The sequence below is a fragment of the Lissotriton vulgaris genome, chromosome 1_2 (genome assembly GCF_964263255.1).
Source record: "Lissotriton vulgaris chromosome 1_2, aLisVul1.2, whole genome shotgun sequence".
NCBI classification, from domain to species: domain Eukaryota; kingdom Metazoa; phylum Chordata; class Amphibia; order Caudata; family Salamandridae; genus Lissotriton; species Lissotriton vulgaris.
Window position 1 is genome coordinate 255,240,215 of NC_141686.1, and position 20,146 is coordinate 255,260,360.

The 20,146-nt window shown below is 47.5% G+C and overlaps 1 protein-coding gene across 2 annotated transcripts in view; it reads left to right on the forward strand.

Annotated features, from left to right (window-relative positions):
- The window catches only part of DUSP12 (dual specificity phosphatase 12), a 154,881-nt gene that overhangs the window by 6,186 nt on the left and 128,549 nt on the right, over positions 1–20,146 (forward strand). For both annotated transcript variants that reach the window (XM_086953170.1, XM_086953171.1), the window contains exons 2-3: positions 2,751–3,053; positions 13,310–13,423. In XM_086953170.1, the coding sequence (XP_086809296.1) occupies positions 2,800–3,053; positions 13,310–13,423 (368 nt within the window). In that variant the 5' untranslated portion in view covers positions 2,751–2,799. The remainder of the gene's footprint in view (positions 1–2,750; positions 3,054–13,309; positions 13,424–20,146) is intronic.

Sequence of the window (20,146 nt, forward strand, 5' to 3'; positions counted from 1 at the left end):
CAGCGCCTGGTTACACTATCCAGTGTGTCCCCGCGCTAGCCATTGGCCCCAAACCTACCAAACTCTTACAGTCTCCCCAACCCGCCCCAAATTTGCCTAGCCCCTAGGGAATAAATAGGTTTTTAGTTCTTTGCGAAAAACCACCTCTGAGGCTTCCATGCGAAGCATGTGGGGAAGAGTATTCCACCGACGGGCAGTCAGAAATCGGAAGGATCTACCTCCCATTCTAGCTCTTCTGATTTTAGGAACCTGCATCAAGCCAGCCCCGTGAGATATCAAAAGTCGAGTTGGGGTATAGGGTGTTAATAGATTGCGAAGGAAGCGAGGACCTTTCCCCTGCGCAATCCTGTGGCTGACACAGAGGACTTTAAACTGGACGCGCTCCCTAATTTGCAGCTAGTGCAGCGACTCCAGGGCTTTTTTTGAGGCGGTTCTTTTGGGCAGGATCAACACCAGGCAGGCGGCAGCGTTCTGGATGTGTTGTAGTCGCTGGAGACATTTCACATTAGCTCCCAGATAGAGGACATTCCCATAGTCCAGCCTAGAAGTGACCAAAGCATGGACTAGGGCTTTCCTGGCTGTAACAGGGAGCAGATCCAGCGTCTTTCTAAGACTACGCAGAATACCAAAACAAGTACCAGCCACACGTCTGGTGTGATAGTCATAGGAAATTTTGGAATCGATCCAGATTCCAAGATTCTTAACTTGATCCTTTGGCACAGGTAATGGCCCGAGTGTCTGGGGCCACCAGGCTGAGGTCCAGACTGACTGTGTTTTGCCCACAATCAGCCCCTCAGTTTTGTCGCCGTTCAATCTTGGACAGTTGTCGACCATCCAAGCAGCAAGGTCTTGTAGACAAGACGCAAAATTGCTGGCTGCATTCTCAGCTGGCTGTGTCAAAGCCACAGCCAGCTGAGTGTCATCTGCGTAAGTCACCACTTCCACCCCATATTGCTCAGTTTTTATAGCCACAGGCGCCACATAAAGATTAAAAAGGGCAGGGCTCAGGCTGGAACCTTGCGGAACCCCTTGATACAAATTAATAGCCTTAGACCTATGGAGCCTTTGTTCAACTCAAAAACTGCGCTTGTGGAGAAATGATTCCAGCCAGTCCCATGCCTTCCCTACCACTCTACCCTTCTTTAGACACTGCAGCAAGGTGTGATGCGCCACAGTGTCAAACGAGGTACTGAGATCAAGAAGAAGCAGTGCCGCGGTATGACCCTCATCCACATGCCTCCGAAGAGCCTCTGTGGAGAAGAGCAGGGCTGACTCCGTAGAGTGTAAAGCACGGAAGCCCAACTGCGACGGGTGTAGGCGCTTATGGGTTTCAATGTGGGCTATCAGTTGTTGATTACATCGGTGCTCAGTCATATCCCACCCCTCCTAGCAATCGTCTAGATGAAGGGAGGTAGCATTGGAAAGGGGAGAACCTCCCCTTTCCAAAGGTATCTTTCCCTAGTGGAACTCTGTTTGGGTAGTGCCACATGAGGGTGTCCCCCAAGCAGGGATCCACCCACTATATACGACTGGAGACTGGAAGATTCCTGTATATCCTCCAGAATATTGGTTATCCCATCCAGACTCAAACTCGGACAACAAAAATACTTCTACATATCCTATCTCACTGGTGTCCGATTTTATTGAGCAAATAAGCTGGCTTCACCGATCTGTAATCGATGCCAATACGGTGGAGGGGGGGCTATTTTTTTCCATTTAGTCCCCCTATTATGCAGTACTGGCTTGGGGCCTTTGCCTCACTTATGCAGGTGATTGGGGAACGAGTGAAACCATACCCAAGAATTGCATTTCCGGGTATTGTGGATGATTTTTGGGGATCAAGGGGATCTTGCACCTTATTGGGTATTGTGACAGTACATGCTAAAAGAGACATTGCGTAAAATTTAACTCCTTCGACCACTCTAACGTGGTGAGTGACGATGGACTGGTGCACCAAAATCGATTTATGTTTGCAGAGGCTTTGCCCAGAAACACAAGTAGGTGTGGGGTAAATAGTGGGCACATTATATTATATGCTGGTACATTACTGGTTTATTTCTCCCAGCCCTGTTGATGTGATTCTCACTTCCTAAATAAGTAAACTTTAGATTGTGTTGTTCTTGCTTATTTCAAAATTAATAACATTTGGATATAAAAAGAAAAAACTCACACTCCTTTCACCTTATCGTCCCTACAAAATCTTTCATGAATACCCCACTTATTTTCTAACCACCGACTAAATTAACTCTTAAACTGTTTCATTTTATTTTCCTGCTGCTATTTAATCTCATTTATTCAGTGCTTCAAACTGTGTGGGTCTAGATAGTTGCTTTTGTCTCTTTCATTGTTTGTATTGGAAATCTAACTTTCCCATATTAAAGGAACTTGCACTTTATGACATTATGGACAATGTTTACAGTCGGGGACGATTTATGTGCAAATAATTGTTAATGGTGGTGTTATTCTGAATAGGTCAGTGGACTCAAATCAATATTCTGAATGCATTAGGTCTTCATGCTGAAGTCCAAGACCGATAACAGCATCTGTGAGGCGATGGAGCGAATTAGCGGCTCAAAATGGGTCATGAAACAAGAAAATTGCACTGCAGCATAGAAAGCCTTGCACTATAACTTGTGTGGTCTATAATTGTTAGGGTTCTGTAGGGCGTATTCAGTAGTTCAATCCAACAGTTCCATGGAATCGCATTCAATAAATCATTTTCTTTGACTTTTCTGTATTTGATTGTCTAGGAACCCAGTGGCTTAAACCAGGACTGCAGAAGATTGTCTCAGGCACAAAATGATTGAAGTCCAGCCTGGTGTTTTCATAGGTGGTGCTGAAGATGTGGCAGATCCAGGGCGTCTGCAAGATGCAGGAATCACCCATGTGCTCACGGTAGACAAGGAGGCTCCACAGACTTTATCTTTTTTCCATACAAAGTTTGTTTTTGCCTTAGATGACCCCAGCACTGACCTCCTGAGCTACTTGGATGAGTGTATTTCCTTCATTAAAGAAGCCATCTCAGGAAGCTGTTGCAAGGTATTGGTTCATTGGTGAGTTGTGTGCATAAAACCCCATTTGTTTGTGTGATGTGTGGTTTTCTTTAGTCATAATCTTTACTTTCCATATATAGTAGTACATTAGTATTTCCTATCTATGTCTAGCCTTTCCCCAGGATTTGAAGACATTGTTGCTATGCTTTCTTGGGAAATGAATGGAAAAGTGATCAAACCCAATTATCCTATAATGAATTTTTCAATATCGAAGCAGTAAGTGCATGTATAGAATGGAAGGCTGCTCAAGTTTGATTTGCATCTTCTGTAAAATAGGTGTGGTGTATTGGGAGTATTTGTACATGACCCACACATAACTGTACAATAGATATTAGGTGGTTTCTTCCATCCTGTTGTGGAATGTTCAATGTTATATGATCTAATCAAAAGGGGTAAAACCTGTAACTTGAGGCTCTAGCAGGGGTGACCATAAACCTGAACCCTGAACCAGGTTTTAATGCCTTGTATAATACCGGCAACGATTTGAAGGAATGGAAGTGCCTTCTCAATACATTACGAAAAGGAAGTGGTGAATAATGTGGCGAAGAAGTTTTGTTTGCTTCAGGAAAAGCGGCTGGGTTAAGCTAAAAATGGGAAGCCTTGTTGTGCAATAATCAGACCTTACTAATTGTGAAGGGTTTTTGAGGAATTTGAAAATGTATTTGAAAAGTTTGGACAGGTTTCAGATGTGTACAGTGAAATGTGCAAAGTGTAAGGAAAAGAGTTGTGATGTAAAATACATTTCAATTAAAATTCACAATGGTCCTAGGTTTCGAACGTTGAGTGAGTGCAATGCCATCGTAATCAGGGGAGCGCATTGAGATTCAGCATGCGTTTTTTCTCTCTGTGTCATACTCAACATGTGTTTCAATGAAGGGCTTGACTAGGTCATCAATTAACATTGTAGGAGTTTCGGATTCTGTATCAGGACCAGATGATTCAAATTATGCAGTGGCTTATTAAGCTTTATTTCTCAGCAGCTAATAAACATCTTCAATGAAACGCATGTATTCATGTAAAAGTACAAGATCCAAGAATAGGGTGAAGCTACAAATCCCAACAAAGCAATATAGCAGGGTTCTTCAAACTGTGGGTCGCGCCCCCCTGGGGGGGCGCGGCCCCATCCCAGGGGGGCGCGCGCTCCACTCCGATCTTCCCTTTGTGCCCGTTCCTTTGTCTGGGTGATTCTCCCAGGAGGGGGCCAATTCATGACAGCTTCGGCTGCAGTGCAGGCAAGGAGTCTCCTCTGCTAAAAACGAAAGCAAACAAACAGACACGCTTTCAGCTTTAGCAGAGGAGACCCCTTGCCTCCTACTGCAGCTGAAGCTGTCGACTCCGTGAATTGGCCCCCTCCTGGGAGAGTTAGCTCTTCCAAGAAGAGAGAGAAGGTTTCCGGAGAGGGTTTGAGGCACGGGCGGGGTGGGCTCTGGCCCAGGGCCCCAGCCTTTCAAGAGGGATGGGAGTGAGGGGGAGGGGCGGGAGTCCTTCAGTTATTTTGGGACGGGAGGGAGAGGTTGCAATCCGGGTTTGGGCCATGAATCGAGACGGTGGGCTCTGGTCTGCGGTCATCAACTAATGAGGATCTTTGTGTGGGGCACCGAAGTGTCTGTGTTCAGGGATGTTGGTCTGCAGATTCGAATTTGAATCATCAAATGTGTGAGGGATGTCGGGTGGAGCCGGCCACCAGACGTCCGTTATGTTGCCATGTGGGTGAATAGATGTATGGGTGGAGTGGTGGATGTATGGGTGGAGTGATGGGTGGAATGGTGGATGTGTGGGTGACATGGTTGGATGAGTGAGGGGATGGATGGGTGATGGGGTGGATGGATGGTGGGAGAGAGGATGGATGCATGAGTGGAGGGATGGATGGGAGTGGATGGATGTGTGTATGGTTGGAAGGGTAGATGGATGGGTGGAGGGATGGATGGATCAGTGAAATGGTGGATGGACCGATGGGGGGGGTGGATGGTGGACGAGTCGGTGGGTGGATGGATGAGAGAGATGATTGATGTATTGATGGGTGAAGGGGTTAATGAATGAATGGATGGAGGATGAGTGAAGGGGTGGATGTGGGGATGGATGGGTGATTGAGGAGGGTGGATGGACGGGGGGATGGATGGAGGAGTGAAGAGGTGGGTGAGAGGTCAATGGATGGATTCATGAGTGAATGAGTGGAAGGATGAGTGGGTGGATGGATGAAGGGTGGATGGAGGGATGGGTGACTGGGTGAGGGGGGAATGGAGAGAGAGGGGGATGATGGATGGATGGATGAGTGAGGACATGGATGAATGATTGGCAGAGTGGATGGGCAGGTGTGTGCATGGATGGGCGAGGAGAGGAGCATGGAGATGGATGGGTCAGAGAGTGCATGCATGAGTGGGGGGAGGGTGGAGAGCGGGAGGGATGGATGGGTGGGTGGATGGCTGAGTGGGGGGTTGGGTGGACGGATGAGTGACTGGGTGGATGGATGAGTGGGTGGGGGGATGGCTGGATGGGTGAGAAGGTGGGTGGTTGGATGGAAGAGTGAGTGGATGGATGGGTGGAGGAGTGGATGGATGGGTGGAAGAGTGGATGGATGGGTGGAAGAGTGGATGGATGAATGGAGGAGTGGATGGATGAGTGGGAGGATAGCTTGGGTGAAGGGGTGAGTGGTTGGATGGATGGATGGATGGATGGGTGGATGGATGGGTGGAGAAGTGGATGGATTGGTGAGGGGATGGATTGGGTGAGGGGGTGGATGGAGGGATGGATGGGTGAGATGATGGATGGAGGTTTGGATGTGGATGGGGCACAGATGGAGGGACAGAATGAATGGTGGGGGAGTTGGTGGATGACAAGGTGTACATGATGGATGGGGAGGGTTGTGATGACTTCCTTTGCCTTGGAGGATTGTGTTTTGAGCTGTGTGGTACGCCTCTGTTGTTTCGCCACACCCACTCAGGCCTGCAGTTTGCTAGGCACTCTTGTTGTATTGAGCATTGTTTGCCGGATATGGCCCGTGGTGTGCACGTTGCAGTCGATCATGTGGTGTGCCAGATTCCCGAGGTTTCGGTCGGGTGGTGGGGGGCCAAACATCTGGGGGAATTCAGCTGGGGGGGCTCAACCAGGAAAAGTTTGAATATCTCTGCAGTATAGTATAGCCAATCAGCATTCACCCATCCATATTAGTCTTATAGTGTGATTGAATTATTCCTCTGCTTTTGCTGCTCACTATCTATGTTAAGTACAATTTATGTATCTCCTACAAATATCTGTAAATTATTCATATTTAATTTTTACTTAATAATTCTTTTTCTCTTTCAGTTTCAAGATTTGAGTTGCTGACTTTGACATCAATCTTGTATTATTAATTTTATTGCCCCTTCTGGACAGTTACATAAATATTTCAACCTGTTGTATGCGGCGACTCTATTTTGAGATTCTCATCTCTTCCGGTGTACTTAAATGAAAGGAGGCAGACTTGATCGGTCACTTCTCACCCTCCCTGGCAGAAATCCTTTTCTATCCCTCTTCGGATCAAAGTATTTTTTTCATCCAACTTTCTCTTTGGTCACCTAATCTTCACGCTGCAGTTTAAGGAGCCTCAATACAAAACATGTGACATTACAAATACTAAAAGTGTCACATATGCTAAAGTTAAAAGTATTGGCATTGTAAATCACAAAAACAAATATAAAATGTCATTTACAAAACCAATTGCTCCAACTTTCCTACTGCGAGACCTATTGGCAACGCCAGTGCTTGTTTCATCCAACTTTCTCTTTGGTCACCTAATCTTCACGCTGCAGTTTAAGGAGCTTGATTGACACCCTGTTTCTTGACATGTCAGGACCCGCCTTACTCTGCCCATTACTACCTCAGTTCCACTCCTATTAGCCCATTAGCATTGGTTACTTGATATGAATAACACATTTAGGATGCCCTATTTTTGTCGATCAGGGTTGTAACAATTATAGACACACTGATAGAGTGCAATATTTTATTCATTTAAACATCCAAATTCTAGCTTTTTCCCCATGAATTAAAGGGTGATCTGTTAAAATATTCAAGGCGCTTGATAGCAAGCCTTCGAAATACTTCTGAAATTCCGTCAGTCTTGGCCTACTAATGTATTTCCTTCTAAAGAACTATAGTCCACTAAACTATTGGTTCTTTTATGTTGAGCGTCTTGTAAAAAAGTTTCAGATATTAGAGCTCTGAATCTAAGAAGTAGACATTTCTCCCCAGAAGGAGTTACCCGTTTGGTGTAAAAAAAAAAAAAAAAAAGAACTCCATGCAGTACCAATCGGATTATATATCATTCTTTTCCTGGTAGACAAGAAATTGTTTGGTCCACTGTTTTTGTCTGGCCTTATGTTTCAGTCTCCGCTCCAGTTCTAGCAAGATGGATTCCATGGATTTTATCAGAAGCAGGCATTGAAGCTTCTTCCTTTTGTACTCATTCTTTCAGAGGTGCTCAACATCTAAATCCTTCAGTGCTGGTGATCTTTTAGAAGACATTATCTGCATGCTGATTTGGTCACCAGACTCCATGTTTAATTACTTCTATTATAAGCCAGGAAGTAATCATTTTTCATTAGTGATTGATTAGCTTTGAACTTGCACAATCTGTGCCTGTGATCCTGATATGGAATCGAAAATGTTATAGCATTCATGAACAAAAGGTTTGAATTCTATTCATAGGTAGGCTAAGATTATCCCACATTTTCTTAAAATTTCATATACCAATTCTATTAGGAATTTCAAATTTATGATTTATTTTAACCCTCCCTTTTAAAAAAAAAAAGATTTTGTAGGTTAATTGTTGTAAGTATTCTGTTCAGATTTCTTTTCTTAGCACTTCAAAAAAAATTCTAGTTTTAGATATTCCTTCAATGATTATAACTTCTGGATGACTTCTCAACCTTGCAGAAAGAGAGGAAGAATTTCATTGGACTATAACTTATATGGATGGCTGAATGCTGATTGGCTATGCTACGTGCTTTAATAGGATTTGTGGTTTCCTGTATTCATGGATCTTGTAGTTTTTACAGTAATACATTTGTTTCATTCAAGATGTTTATTGGCTGCTGAAAAATAAAGCTAAATTAGGAACTGAATAAACTTCGCCTTTGTGTCGTTAATAGAATCGAAAATTCTTGTTAACAAATGTTATAAAAGTTTTGATTGAGCTTGCTGTTTGTTCCCTCTGGGACAATCGCACCAGATGAATTCATTTTCGGCTGTTGGAGCAATGTTAATTGTTATGTTATGTTATGTTATGTTACAGCGTTCTTTTATAGCGCACGGCTACTCGAAAAGAGTGTCCCGGCGCTTTCCACCTGCATCTCAGAATAAAAATAACACAACACAGCAAAAGAATGAGAAAAAGAACTGAAACTGAAGCAATAAGAACAGCCTAAAGATTAAAAAGCCAGGTCTTCAGGCTCTTCCTGAACTGGAACAAATTGACAGTGCTGCGCAGCGAAAGAGGAAGCGAGTTCCACAGCTGTGGGGCTTTGCAGCTGAAAGAGCGCCCTCCCGTGCGGGCCTTCCTCACCCGCGGGACCACCGCTTTGTAAAGGGATTCCGAGCGCAAAGAGCGGACTGGTCGATAGAAGGCTAGTCTCCGTCGCAGGTATCCAGCCCCTGATCCAAACAGGGCTTTGTGCATCAGAGTCAGGGATTTAAACTGGATCCGCTTCCGGACAGGCAGCCAATGTAGCGCCTGAAGCAGCCCGGAAGCTCGGGCTCGTCTACGCAGGCCAAAGATAGCCCGGGCGGCAGAGTTCTGTACCACCTGTAGGCGCTGAACTAGGTAATCAGGGAGGCCAAGGAAGAGGGCATTAGCATAATCAAGCCTCGAACCGACGAGAGCCTGCACAGTAATACGCCTGTGCTCCTCAGACAGCAGGGGCAGGAATTTACGGAGCATTTTCAAAATTCCATAACAGGTGCCAGCCAGACCCAGAATGTGTGTTCGCAGCGATAGCTGGTTGTCCAGCTTGACACCCAGGTTTTTAGCCACCAAGGAAGACTGTGCAGGAGGGCTCATGTCGGACGGCCACCAATGCTGCCACTCCGGATCGACACCGCAACCAAAAAAAGGAACCTCGGACTTGCTCGAGTTGGCCCTTAGACTGTTCCGTTGGAACCAGTCAAAGACCAATGTAAGACAGTCCCGAATTCTCCCTCCATCAAACTCCTGGTCTTTCCCGCATGTGAAGAGGAGTTGCGTGTCGTCGGCGTAAGAGATGATCTGGGCCCCATATGCTTCCACCAAGGCCGCCAAAGGGGACATAAAGATGTTAAACAACGTGGGGCTCAACACAGATCCCTGTGGAACCCCAACTCCCAATGGCGGCATCTCGGCAGAGCTCTGGGAAACCCAGACCGTCTGGCGGCGGCCTTCAAGGAAGGATGTAAACCACCTGAGCGCCGTCCCCCTAAGGCCGATGTCATAAAGCCTCGCTAAGAGCGCCCTGTGGGGGACGGTGTCGAAGGCCGCCGATAGATCTAACATGACCAGCATCGCCCTCCCGCCGATATCAACAGTCTCCCTGATGATCTCAGTGACCTCTAGCAATGCCGTTTCCGTACTAAAATTAGGACGGAAACCGGATTGAGATGGATGGAGCAGATTGTTAGCTTCCAGAAAGCGCGACAGGACACCGTGGACGTGTTTTTCCGTGATCTTCGTGAGGGCCGGAAGAAGTGAAATTGGCCTATAATTGGCCAGAACCTCGACGTCGAGACCCGGTTTCTTTAGGAGGGGGATCACCATCGCTCTCTTCCAAGAGCTGGGGACCCTCCCCTCCCTCAGCGAGGCGTTGAGGATGGGATTAACCAGCGGATTCACCACCTCCGCCATCCCAGCCAAAAATTTGGCGGGGCAGGGGTCAAGTGGCGAGCCAGATTTCAAATTGGCCAACAGCTGCCTGGACACATCGCTGGAAACAGCAGGAAAATCAGACAGCACCGCCGTCGGTGTGTGCGGAAATCCGCACCCAGCCCCGGTGACGCCGCTTCCATCCTCCGGTCCTTCCACAAAGGAGGCCTGAATCGCCTTGCTCTTATTAGTGAAGAAGCCGGCCAGATCACCTGCCCACGTATCTGAAGAAACTAGAGGGGGCGATTGGGAACTAGGGGTCGTGAACTCCTTCACAATGGTGAAGATCTCCTTACAGGAGTTCGCGGATGCCTCGATCCTCCTAGCCAAATAGTCCCTCTTAGCTCCCAGAATGTCCCGATGGTAGGCCTTCACCACCGCCTTGTAGGCGAGTTTAGCCTCCCCATCATACAAACGTCGCCAGGCCCTCTCGGCCACCTTACATTGGCTGCGAGCCACACGAAGAGCCTCCGTAAACCACGGTGCAGATTGCCGTGCCACCGTGGATCGGAGGGCTACCTTGGGGGCCAGATCGTCCAGCCTATCAATGAGCCACCACTGCAGAGCCTCAGTGTCGCTATCCAGATCGCCCGAAAGATGGCATGGGTGATCCAGAAGCGCCTGTTCCAGCATGTCAGGTGTCACTCTGTGCAGCGCTCTCGAGGTCGGTCTAGACAAGACTGAGGCACTGTTATCCGGCCGCGCACTCTCCAGCACCGAAAATCTGATCAGCCTGTGATCGGACCAGAGCACCGGCAGGGTGTCAACCTCCGTAAGAGGGACAGACGAAAACACCTGATCCAGGGTATGCCCCTTCTCATGGGTTGGCCCCGACACGAACGGTAACAATCCCAGTGGAGATGTAATATCCAACAGTTTGACCGCATCCGAGTCATCCGCTACGTCAAGGTGGAAGTTGAAATCACCAGCCATGACGCAGTGCTGTGAGGTCAGCACCAACTCAGAGACAGCTGTCTGCAGATCTTCCAGGAAGGAACCCAAAGGGCCTGGTGGCCTGTAGACCAACAACCCCTTCAGGGCCTGGCCCGGGGACAGTCTGAGCGTGAAGGCGAGCGACTCAGCGCTCCCGATGGAATTAAGAGGAAGTTCCATGCCTACATTTTCCATGCCTAAATTTTCTGAGGCGATAGGCACACCATTTCACTTACTAACTTAATTTGAGCCTCGTGTATCTTGTGCTTGCTGATCGCTGACAAGCTCAATGTTGGAATGAAGTGACCTATATTGCTAAAAAAAGCAAATGTTAATGTGACATTACAGTTAGGTATGATAATAAGATCTGAGTGATTTGTGTTTTTTTTTTAAAAACCCAAAATGTAATAGTTCACTGAAAAGGGACATTATTATTAATTGACAAAGTTTTAACCTAAAAACAATACAGAAATTTAGCAGTTATATTTATCATTGCTAACTATAACTTGTGCCTCCGTCATACACTGCTCAAGAGCTCACATATTACATGACTCATGACTTGTTCTCTGACATCATCCAATGAGTATGTTAGTTTTTGTTAACCTTTTCATAGTGACAGATAAGTATCATCCTAGTGTTCCGAGCAAGTCGCAGTGACGTCCGCGTGAGCTGAAAAAAATACTTTTCCACAGCCAGCTCGTGAGATGCGAAGGAGGTGTCGCAATCAGCCAAACAAAAGGTTTCCAATTATCTGCTGCCATCCGCTGCTCCAAGCCTGGCCTGAACTGTGTGTTTCACAGTCTCTTTCTGAGAGAACCTCACATGATTGCGGACCTCGGAGGGATATGAAGTCATGAGTGAGGGAGTTAATGGCAAACAATGCGCATTGTGTAGCAGCATTTATATAGCGCGTACTGATCCTATGTGGGTCACTGATGTGCGTACCAACGTAGGCATTGTGCTTAGTTGTGTAGGGGACGTGGTTGGAAGATAGTAGCCATTGTCTTTGGTCCATTGTGGCAAATGTTTGCAGAAAACATTTCAGTCAGTCAAAACGGATTTGGGTAATAGAGTGGAGCTTTGGGTATCCCATGGTGTTCGTTAATCCACCCAGTGGCTTTTTACCTTTTGACTTCGTTTGAGCCCCACATAAACATTGCTAGAACCCAGGGACTCCCACATAATCATTATTGGAAACCGAGGACACCCACTTAGTCATTACTGGTAGCTGGAAACCGGCCTAAGCACTTTCGATAATTTGACCCGCAAAATGCCCAAAAATTACAAAAACAAACATTCCAACAAATACATAAATGCTGAGGCTTTAATGCACAAATGTAAAAAACTCAATTTTAATTTTAACGGGAAGGTTGGAGCTTTTATACATTCAATTTAAGGCATTTCTGTTTGATGCTTTTGCACTGGTCCCATGAATCAGCTGAAGATATTAACTTAATGCCTCCAATTTTACATTCCCTCTTACAGAATGTTTCAAATTGTTTAACTTTAAATGTTGCTTCTTCATTTATATACACTTTAATAATATGTTGTTTAATTTGTAAGCAGTGGTAGACTTGCCAAATCATCTTCGTGGACACCCAGGGTTCCCCGCATTACAGACTAAGAACTGCTGCGTTCAGTCAGTTCAATGCCTGGAAATAAACGCATCCTATTGTAATTAATATCTGTGTGCTAGAACATAATCATAAAGTCACATAGTAATCATTTAGGGGGAAAAATATACAGTTCAAAGGCCATTAAGTGCACTAGGCGTTTGTTATGTGTGGTTGAGTGTTAACATGAGTTTGGTTACCCATTCAAAGTATGGTATAAAGCCTATGTTCCACATAACAGAAGCTTGATTTACATAAGCGGGTTATATGTGTGATGGCTTAATGATGCTTTATATTATTCTGAGCTATTTGGTACTTACTTTCATACCCCTAATGCCTTTTTCCTTTTAGAGTAGTGTGTTCAAAAGTAACTTGGAGGATGTTGTCAGTAATGTAATCAATGATGATCAATCAATCTAATCAATTTTAAGTTAGCACATGAATTCCTGGGAGTTTTTTTGTTCAAATTGCTACATTATCACGGACATTTTCACCTAATCATAACATTATTTTAATCTGAGGATTCCCAGATGTGGGAGTGGAGTGAAACTCTTAAGTGGTCATGTTGGTCGGCAGTTGTCACACCTAACCCAGCCCATTGGCAATATCCGGTGTCCTCCTCTGCAGACTCCTGGTTTCAGATTCCCACCTATGAACACTGGCCTCTCTACTCCAGCACCAGTAATCCCAGATCCTTTTAAGGGTGTGTACTGAACCATGTAGTTAACTTAAATAACACGGGCTTTCTCCTCCTGCAGGGGATGTCATTCCTGCCCAAGTAACCTCTGTAAAAAACAAATGTCATTCTTGTTCATTCGCTAATGAAAGACTTTCTTTTCCAGTCATGCAGGAGTCAGTCGAAGTGCAGCCATTGTAACTGCTTACATGATGAAGGCCGGTGGCCTCCAGTTCCAGCAGGCCTATCAGGCACTTAGGACTGTCAAGCCAGATGCTGAGTAAGTCATTTTACGCCTACTACCTTTTCGCATTTCACAATACTGGGAAAGCGTCAGCCAGTTTGTCTCTTGTATGCTCCTAAATGACATCATGTGTGCTTGTTGATTGATCAGAAAGCTATGGCATTTAAGAAATGCAGCGATGTGATCATTTTAGGAAAAAAACCCTGCAATATATTAATTATTGGACTATGAAAACAAATTCTACAGCTCAGTCTGTATGTTCCTTGGCCTTCCTCATTCTTGAGAACATCACATGCCTCTGATTGTTAGTTACTGACTTTTTAGTTTTCTGGCAATCTTTCCTTTTCTTTCCTGCTTTCTCCTTCCTCCAAATCAATCAATCAAAGGTTTGTTAAGCGTGACTACTCACCGTAGGGGTCTCAAGGCACATGGGGTAGTGTGGGGGGGAGGGGAGGGTGCAGGATCCGATTCGTCAAGCAGAGGGTGTGGAAAAGGAATGGAAGGCGTACTCAAAGGAATTACACAAGTACTTGTGATCTTGAGTTTTCTTTTTCTTTATTTGGGTAATTATACCAGAAAGGACATACACAGCCAACGCGTTTCATTACTTGTTGTAACTTCGTCTGGGCTGAAACCAAACATGACATAATACAAATTACTTACATTTATTATGGGTTTTGTCGTGTCTTCCGTCTTGAATTCGTTTTTAAGGATATGATGAAAAAATAGCTTGTACATAAATTTCTATTCATGATAAATGTAAGTAATTTGTATTATGTCATGTTTGTTTTCAGCCGTGACGAAGTTACAACAAGTAACGAAACGCGTTGGCTGTGTATGTCCTTTCTGGTATAATTACCTAAATAAAGAAAAAGAAAACTCAAGATCACAAGTACCTGCGTAATTCCTTTGAGTGCACCTTCCATTCCTTTTCCAAACCTGTGCGTTGTATTTGTGCCCAGGGACAACGGGCACGGGAAGTGTGCTGCACCACCATTACTTTTGTCTGGACTAGTGATTTGGTTGTGCTGAACCTCGGTCGTGTTGTCCTGTTGCTTTTGTTAACGTCAAGCAGGGGGTATGTCGAAGAGCCAGGTTTTGAGGTTCTTTGCGAAGATGGGGAGCAATGTTGTCTTTCGGAGGCGTTCCAGGCTATTCCTGCGAGGAAGGAGAAGGAGTGTCCTCCCGATCTGGTCTTTCTCGTGCGGGGGACTGCGGCGTAGGAGAGTTGGGCTGATCGTAGGGTCCTTTGGGGTGCGTGGAAATTGAGTCTGCTGTTCAGGTATGCTGGTCCGGTGCAATGGAGGGCCTTGTGTGTGGGTGAGTATCTTGAAGGTGATACTCGCCTCTACGGGGAGCCAGTGTAGTGTGCGCAGGTGCTGGGAGATGTGGCGGTGTTTTGGTAGGTTGAGGACTAGTCTTGCGGCGGCATTCTGGATGTTTTGTAGCTTGCAGGTGAGGTTTTTGTTTGTTCCAGCGTGGAGTGCATTGCCATAGTCGAGTCTGCTGGTGACCAGGGTGTGGGTGACGGTCTTTCTAATTTCTAGGTGGATCCATTTGAATGTCTTACGAAGGAGGCGGAGGGTGTGGAAGCAGGAGGACAAGACTGAGTTTAATCTGGCAGTCCATTTTGAGCTCGGAGTCCAGGATTATTCCTAGGTTTCATGCGTGGTCCGTGGGGGTAAAGGGTTTCCGAGGGCGGGGGCCTCCAGGCGTCGGAGTTTGAGCCCATGAGGAGTACTTTTGTCTTGTTGGTGTTTAGTTGTAGGCAGCTGTTTTTCATCCATTCTGCGATGGCTCCCATGCCTTCTCGAAAGTTGTCTGGCGGTGTTGGGTTCGTTGGATAGCCAGATGATGAGTTGGGTGTCCTCTGCGTACGACACAATGTTCGGTCTGTTTGTCCTAACGATGGGGGCGAGTGGGGCCACGTAGACGTTGAAGAGTGTCGGACTGAGGGAGGAGCCACGAGGGACTCCGCAGGTTGTTGGTCTGTGGTCTGAGAGGAAAGGGGGAAATCTGACTCAATGTGTTCTGTCGGAGAGGAAGGAGTGGATCCAGTCGAGGGCCTTGTTCTAGATTTCTGATTATTAGGGTGCGGTGGGAGACTGTGTCGAACGCTGCTGAGAGGTTGAGGAGGATGAGGGCTACTGTTTCTCCTTTGTCTAGTAGGGTGCGGATGTCGTCTGTTGCGATGAGGAGGGTGGTTTCCGTACTGTGGTTCTTTCTGAAGCCGGATTGCGAGGGGTGGAGGATGTTGTGCTCTCGATGAAAGGGGCGAGTTGGCTGTTGATGACTTTCGCTGGGAACGGGAGCAGTGAGATTGGTCTGTAGTTTTTGAGGTCTGTGGGGTCCGCCGAGGGTTTCTTCAGTAGGGGGTTGAACTCTGCGTGTTTCCAGTCGTCAGGGAATGAGGCGGTTGCCAATGAGCGGTTGATGATGTGGCGGAGAAATGGGTGCGATGGTGTCGGCAGCTCAGTTGAAGATGTGGTGGGGGCAGGAGTCCGTGGGGGCCCCTTAGTGTATTGACTGCATTGTCTTCAGTGTGTCTTTGGTGGTGAGGGCTATCCTGTTGTGGATCACTGGTTTCTTGGTGTCTGGGGTGGTTGGTGAGGGTCCAGTTTGTTGGTTTTCTTTGTCGAAGTTGTCGTAAATGCTCTTGGTTTTGAGGTGGAAAAAGGTGCTGAGTTTGTTGCAGAGGTATTGTGAGGGTGGGATGTCAGTAGACTCGCTTGTGGGTTGGGCGAACTCCTTGATGATGTTGGAGTTCCTTGCTGTTGCGTGTGAGTGGAGATTCTGTCTTCGATTGCTTTTTTCTTGTATCTCTGAGTTGGTGGTGGGCATTGGTGAGGGTTCTGAAGTTGGTGTGGGCTTCTGTGGATTTGGTGTTCCAGGTTTTTCGGGGCGGCGGCAAGTGCGTCTGGACTCACGAAGTTCAGTGGTGAACCATCTGGCTTTATTGGCATGGGTGTTGCTGTTTTTCTTGTGGGGGGCTATGGTGTTGGCGCTGCCGAGATCCATCTATGCAGGGTGCGGGCTGCGGTGTTGGGGTTGTCGTTTTCCATTATTGTTGGAGTGGAGTTGATGAGTGAGGAGGTGAGCTGGTTGTCTGTTTCTTTGGTCCATGGGGGCAGGTGCTGGTGTCCGTGGATGGTGGGTAATCTGAAGGTAAAGTCCACGCATTGGTGATCTGAAATTGAATAGCGAACTGCGCTAATCTTCTTTTAAAAACAATTGTATTGTCACTTTGAATTTGTGTGTTTTAAACTCACCACGCTGCATAGCATTCCAGGGCACTTGCTCACCACTGATCGGCCCGGGTAGCGGACTTTAGTGCTGCCGCGAAGCCTCAACTGAACACTCCTCCCGACGCCAGCACCGGCGAGGACTCAGGCCATGCCCCTTTTTAGGCCACGCCCACTGCCACTGGTATAAAAACGCTGAATACAACGCCACTACCAGAAATTGACCTATCTCCTGAGGCAGAAGCCGGGAGTGCGAACTGCGCTAATCTTCTTTTAAAAACAATTGTATTGTCACTTTGAATTTGTGTGTTTTAAACTCACCACACTGCATAGCATTCCAGGGCACTTGCTCACCACTGATCGGCCCGGGTAGCGGACTTTAGCGCTGCCGCGAAGCCTCACCTGAACACTACTCCCGACGCCAGCACCGGCGAGGACTCAGGCCACGCCCCTTTTTAGGCCACGCCCACCCTACTCCTCCCCTCGTCATCTGCATAAATCATGTGCATCTGCCGGAAGCGCAGCAGACAAGCGCAGCGGGAGCGCCTAAGAAGCCTGTCTGCGCCCGTCTGCGCCAGACCGAGCCCGGAGCCCAGGACCCCTGCCTCAATTACACCGTTACCATTGAGGTATACCCAGGAAGCCCTTCACATGCTAAGGGACCCCTCCTCCGCGCCTTGTCGCAGCACCATCTCCTTAGAGGAGAGACATTCCTGCTGCTCAAACTGTCCATATCGGCTTACACCACGATTCCCTCCTAAACCACGCTGGCTCAGGATGGCTCTGCTTAATTGCAGATCCCTCCCGAAGCACCAGGCAGAAATCAACATGCTTCTTCAAGACTCGGAGATCAAGGTCCTCTTTCTCACCGAAACTTGGATCAACTCCTACCCAGACCCAGACATCATTCAATCACTCCCTCTGGCTACCTTATGAAGCACCAGGACAAACCCGCCAGGATTGGAGGTGGGATAGCGATCATCTACCGAGACTACCTGTCCTGCCAGTTTAAGGATAGCCCAATTCAGGACTGTGAAAATGTCCGTTTCTCTATTCATCGGCCCCCATCCACAACCCTCTCAGGGATATTAGTTTATCGTCCCCCAGGACAGCAACGACTGTTCTGCGATTCTCTTATGGAAACCATCTCCTCCCTCGCCTGTCTATCTCCGAACTTCACGGTCTTGGGAGACTTGAATCTCCATTTCGATGACCTCACCAATAAAACAGCTGCTGACCTTAAAGCAGATCTAGCCTCCCTGAATCTCCACTTACAAAGTAACCAGCCCACCCATACCAAGGGCCACCTGTTGGACCCCATATGTTCGAGGCATGTGGGCCGCTAAATTCATATCTTTTGCATAGATCGCCGCCTAGTGTTGGGTCCGGATGATTGCACCTTGTTGTCCTGGAAGTGTCTTTGAAGTATCATGAGATAGGTGCTCCTCCCCTGGACTACAGTGCGCATGGGCATCCTCTCCATCCTTAGATTGTTTTTTTCCGCCATTGGGTTCGGATGTGTTCCGTGACTCTCGTTCGGAACCTATAGGAAAAACTTGTTTTCTTCAGGCCAAAAGGCCTCTTTAAGCGTCGGTATTGTACTTCGTTCGGTTCTGAGTTACCTTATCCGGTTTCCCGGATACTTGAGCACGTGTGCTCCCGATTTTTAGGCCTGATCGAAGATTGACATCGACGATGGAATTCCAGGCCCCGTTTAAACGTTGCCCGGTCTGTAACGCGAAGTATCCTCTCTCAGAGGTGCACCCTGTGTGCAACAGATGTCTGTCTCCAGACCACGACGAGGAGAGTTGCTTGACCTGTTCGAAATTCAGGTTGGAAGAGGCGCTCGCTGTTCGACATGAGGCGAGACTACCGGCGTGGAGTGCGTCGGATGTGGAGGATACCTTCAGACTGGGGACGACGAGGGCGTCCAGGAGGAGGACCCGGAGCACTTCTCCGACCCGGCCTCCTGTCCAGAATCTTACTACGGAGAAGTGGTAGACGATGAGAACATCGAAGAAGATGAAGCCGTCGAGGTAAGAGACAACGGTATGGCCATTGGAGCCGCAGAGGGCGGCTCCAGCGATGAGCAAGACCCAACCGAAACTTCGGGGGTCGAAAGGGACACTGTCTTGTCAAAGGCTCAGGTCGAAGCATCGCCGGAAGGCCTTAGCCAAGATCTTTATACTCATTCTACAGCCCTGCAACTTGGCCCGGCTAAGAATATTTCAGAGCCTTCGGTGGGTGCGCCTTCGAAAACGAAAACAAAACTGACTAAAGACAAATCAAAACCGAAACTGAAATTGGTCAAACCAGTATTCGTTTCGCAAAGCCTCGTTCCATCGGATCCTAAGAATGCTCTGAGTGTCCTTGCCGCTTCGGGGTCCCAAAAGGGTGCCAACCCGAAGATCGGTGCATCCAAAAAGGTGCCAAAGGCCCAAAGAGACGGAGCGAAGTCATCTAAGGCTGCCCTTGGGGGCGTGGACACTGAAGACGGACTTGAGTCGCAGCCGTCCCTCAGTCCGAATGCATACAAGCTGATGCTGATGAAGGCTCTCGAAGACAAGCACAAAATGGCCGCGTTGGAACGTGACGCATCAAGCCGCGGCCATTTTGGGAATCCCAGCGCAACACCTGGCTCGAGGCTGGCGATGGCCGTGAAAAAAAAAGTCAAGCAGCCATCGGGGCTCCACCTATAGTTTTTGGACTGCCCCCGACTGCAAGACCTAAAACGTCTAAGCCGGCACAGGGCACCGACACTGGTAACATGATGTCCAAACTTAAGGGAACGACCGCCACTCCTGAAGGCGTCGGTTCCACTCCACCTTCTTCTGAAAGCTCAAAGAAGTTGTACATTGACTCTGCAACCGGAAGACTCACCCTTTTCAAACGGAAGATCTTGCCGGAAAAGCCAATGGAATCCTATCAAATTCCACTTAAAAGGAAAAGAGACTCTGCTTCCTCGCCAGTTATTTTCGAGTCCCTAGGGCCCTATGGACAAGCCTTTACACATTCCCCCGCATGCACTGAGGATGGTGGGGGGGATGGCCAGAATGACGAGCAATTCAACTATCCCGATGAATCTAATCAGGATGACTCGCAGGATGTGCTCGACGATCAAGGCACGGCGGACACCCAGTCTTACCAAGTAAAGACAGCCCACGCAGAGGATACCGCAGCGTTCAACGCTCTAATTGAAAGGGCAGCGTTGAACCACGATGTGGTCATGCATGCAGACCCGGTTGAGGTGGACTTTCTGTTTGATACCTTCTCTACGTCGGACAGATCAGTGAAGACGCTGCCGATGCTGAAGGGTGTCCTTAAGCACGCCAATGACATTTTCAAGAACACAACCAGAGCAAGGGTGGTGAACCCACGTATTGAAAAGAAATACAGGCCTGCTCCTGTGGACCCTACGTATATAAGAGGTCAATTGCCATTGGACTCTTTGGTGGTCTCCAATGCCCGGAAGAGGGCGAACTCACAAACAAGTGGTGACACAGACAAAGAATCTAAA